Source organism: Cyprinodon variegatus, unplaced genomic scaffold, assembly GCF_000732505.1.
Source record: "Cyprinodon variegatus isolate N-32 unplaced genomic scaffold, C_variegatus-1.0 Scaffold131, whole genome shotgun sequence".
NCBI lineage: Eukaryota > Metazoa > Chordata > Actinopteri > Cyprinodontiformes > Cyprinodontidae > Cyprinodon > Cyprinodon variegatus.
In genome coordinates this window covers 456,889-459,660 of record NW_015150584.1, presented here as the reverse complement: position 1 = coordinate 459,660, position 2,772 = coordinate 456,889, and the positions used below count along the sequence as shown (strand labels likewise).

At 33.5% G+C, this 2,772-nt stretch overlaps 1 protein-coding gene across 1 annotated transcript in view; it reads left to right on the top strand.

Annotated features, from left to right (window-relative positions):
- Positions 1 to 1,777: 1,777 nt before the first annotated feature.
- The window catches only part of polr1e (polymerase (RNA) I polypeptide E), a 7,069-nt gene continuing 6,074 nt past the window's right edge, over positions 1,778 to 2,772 (top strand). The window contains exon 1 of the mRNA XM_015376245.1: positions 1,778 to 1,883. Coding sequence (XP_015231731.1) covers positions 1,820 to 1,883 — 64 coding nt within the window. The 5' untranslated portion in view covers positions 1,778 to 1,819. The remainder of the gene's footprint in view (positions 1,884 to 2,772) is intronic.

The following is a 2,772-nucleotide window of genomic DNA, read 5'->3' as shown; positions in this document are numbered from 1 at the left end:
AAAACTGTATCATCTTAAAACAGCATGAACCTGGACTTTAATTATTATTAATCTCTAATGATATATAGTCCAGATAATAGAATTACTTATTTCATATTCTGGGTAACAGGTCCTAACACTCAAAATTAGAGTAATCAATTTTATGGATGATATATTGCTTGTTAAAAAAAACTCTAGAATAATATTTCTAAGACAAAAGAGGCAAGTATGAATAAGGGTAGTGTAATATATATATCCAATAACATGATATAACTGTTAATCAACAGCTATTAACAGACCACAAGGGTTTGTTTTCAATTTTGAATTATAATTTGGTGTTTTTGCTCCTTTCAGCTTCTTTTTTTTGTATCAGTATTCAGTGGGATTTTACAAATCTTGTCTAGTAGCAAATCAAGCAGGGCAAATGCAAACTGTTGTATTTGTTGAGTGGATGGTAATAACGGGATAAAATAGCAGGTATGGTTCTGGAAATTGTAATGAATCAATGACTCGATTGTTTGTCTTCTTCTATAAATGGTAGTAAAATGCCTGAAAATATCACAGTACAACAAAAATAAATAGTTATAAATGCTAGACAATTTAGAAACCATAATGAAATAAGCAAATTGATTAAAGAATATGGATTAGAAGATAAGAAAATAGCTCAGTTTAATCCAATTAGTGTTACTCCTCCTTGGCTATTCCCTGAGGTAAATGTAGACATGAGACTGCTTAAAATGAAAGATGGTTGGAATTTAAATGAAATAGAGATAAAGACTGATATGTATTTAAGACACTCATATTAGAACTACGTTAAAATATATTCAAATAGTTCTAAGAATTTAAAAGGACGTGTGGGAATAGGAATATATATACCAGAGTTTAACATATACATTTCTAAAAGAATATCATATCAACTATCTGTTTTCACAGCAGAAATGGTGGCAATTATACTAAGCTTACAATGGATAGAGGAGGTTAGACCAGACAGGGTGGTGGTCTGTACAGATTCCACAGTACTTTTAGAAAGTATTCGGGGAGAAGGAAATAATAGAAAAGATTTAGTATTAGAAATTCAGCACAGTCTATTTAGATTCTATAGGGGTGGCATTGATGTTTGGTTACGTTGGGTTCCAGCACATGAAGGTGTAAAAGGCAATAAAACAGCAGATATATTGACAAAAAGGGCTTTAGAGGGAACAAAAATCTTTTTGAGAAAGGGGAATGGAAATCACTTATTAAGAGTAAAGAAATGGAAAAATGGCAAAAGAGATGGAATGATGATAAGAAAGGAAGAAGTTTATATAAGGTACAAAAATCAGTATTAAATAGAATCAGTGAGAGAAACAGAAGGGAAGAAGTAAAAACCATCAGATTAAGAGTGGGTCATACCTATTTAAATAACAATTTATTTTTAATAGGGAAGAAAAATAACGATAAATTTGAAGGATTGGTTGAAAAAGAAAATGTAGAACATGTACTGATGAACTGTACAAGTTATGAACATAAAAGGGAGAAGTTGAGAAGGATGGTTGAAAGGACAGGCAAAGAATGGAGTGTTTAAGGAAATATAAAGGATATTCACATATTAAGAAAAGCATTATTTATTTATCTACAGAATTCAAAGTTAAAAAATAGAATTTGATGTAATGTTGCTACACACTCATGTACAGTAGGTGGCAGTATGCGCCTTAAAGTTGTTTGCGATCCGCCATAATAGAAATGAAGAAGAACCATAACGAGCCACACCACACCAGTTGGTGGCGGTAAGAGCGCCTTCATTTTTTTTTTTAAACCACCTTCAATAAAGTCCAGAAGAAGAAGACCCACAACAACTGTCATGGCTGCCTCCTGCTCGTTAGTGTGCTGCGGAGAAGAGACTGAATCCGACAAAGCTGCTATCGGTAAACATATCTTGTTCCATTGTTGTAAGTCTATAGTGTTAACAGCAGTGGTGTCATCCGTTTTTAAGAAGGTTTTAGCGACCAATTTAGAAATTTGCGCGCACACGTGGGCGCTCGCTCGCTCGAAATAAACCAGTGCTCTGTTCGAAAACCTTTTTTTGTTTTTGTTTTTTTTAATTGAAAGAATTATACAAACCACAAGGCAGCAAATCAGAAGGTGTCCCAATACAAAACAGAAATGAGAGGCATTGATGCAGAACAGACAACAAAAAGACAAACAACAACAGCAAAAAAAAGGGGAATACATTGAAAACATTGAAAATAAGGCAGTTACGAATTACAAGACTGCTAAATTATGTTCTACAATAATGTTGAGAAGTTTTTTAGCAATAGGAGTCGCCATTATTTTAAGGGCTTTCACATAAAGTAGAACCTCATTGAAAAAAGCACAAAATTTAGGAGGCATTTTCTTACATTTGGACTTATGTATGTATGACTTTCCAAGAATTATGATAGTATTTATCAGAAGGGATGTTTTTTTACAGTCCAAGATTAGACCAAAAAGAATGTCTTTCTGACAAAAAAAACTCCAGCTGAGGAAAACTAGGTTGTAACCATATGAAAACATTTTGCCAAAAAACATCAGAGAAATTACAGAGAAAAATACATGGTCAGTAGATTCAATATCAGTATTGCAGAAAGAACAACAATTGGTTTCAAACCCAAAACGCTGGTGTAAAAAGTCATCGGAGGGATATATACCGTATTTTCACGACTATAAGGCGCACTTAAACGTCTTTTTTTTTCCTCAAAATGTGCGGTGCGCCCTATGTGTGTTGTAACTGCGACTTTTGAGACCACCTCATTGAGGAGATGATGAAAGAGTGGC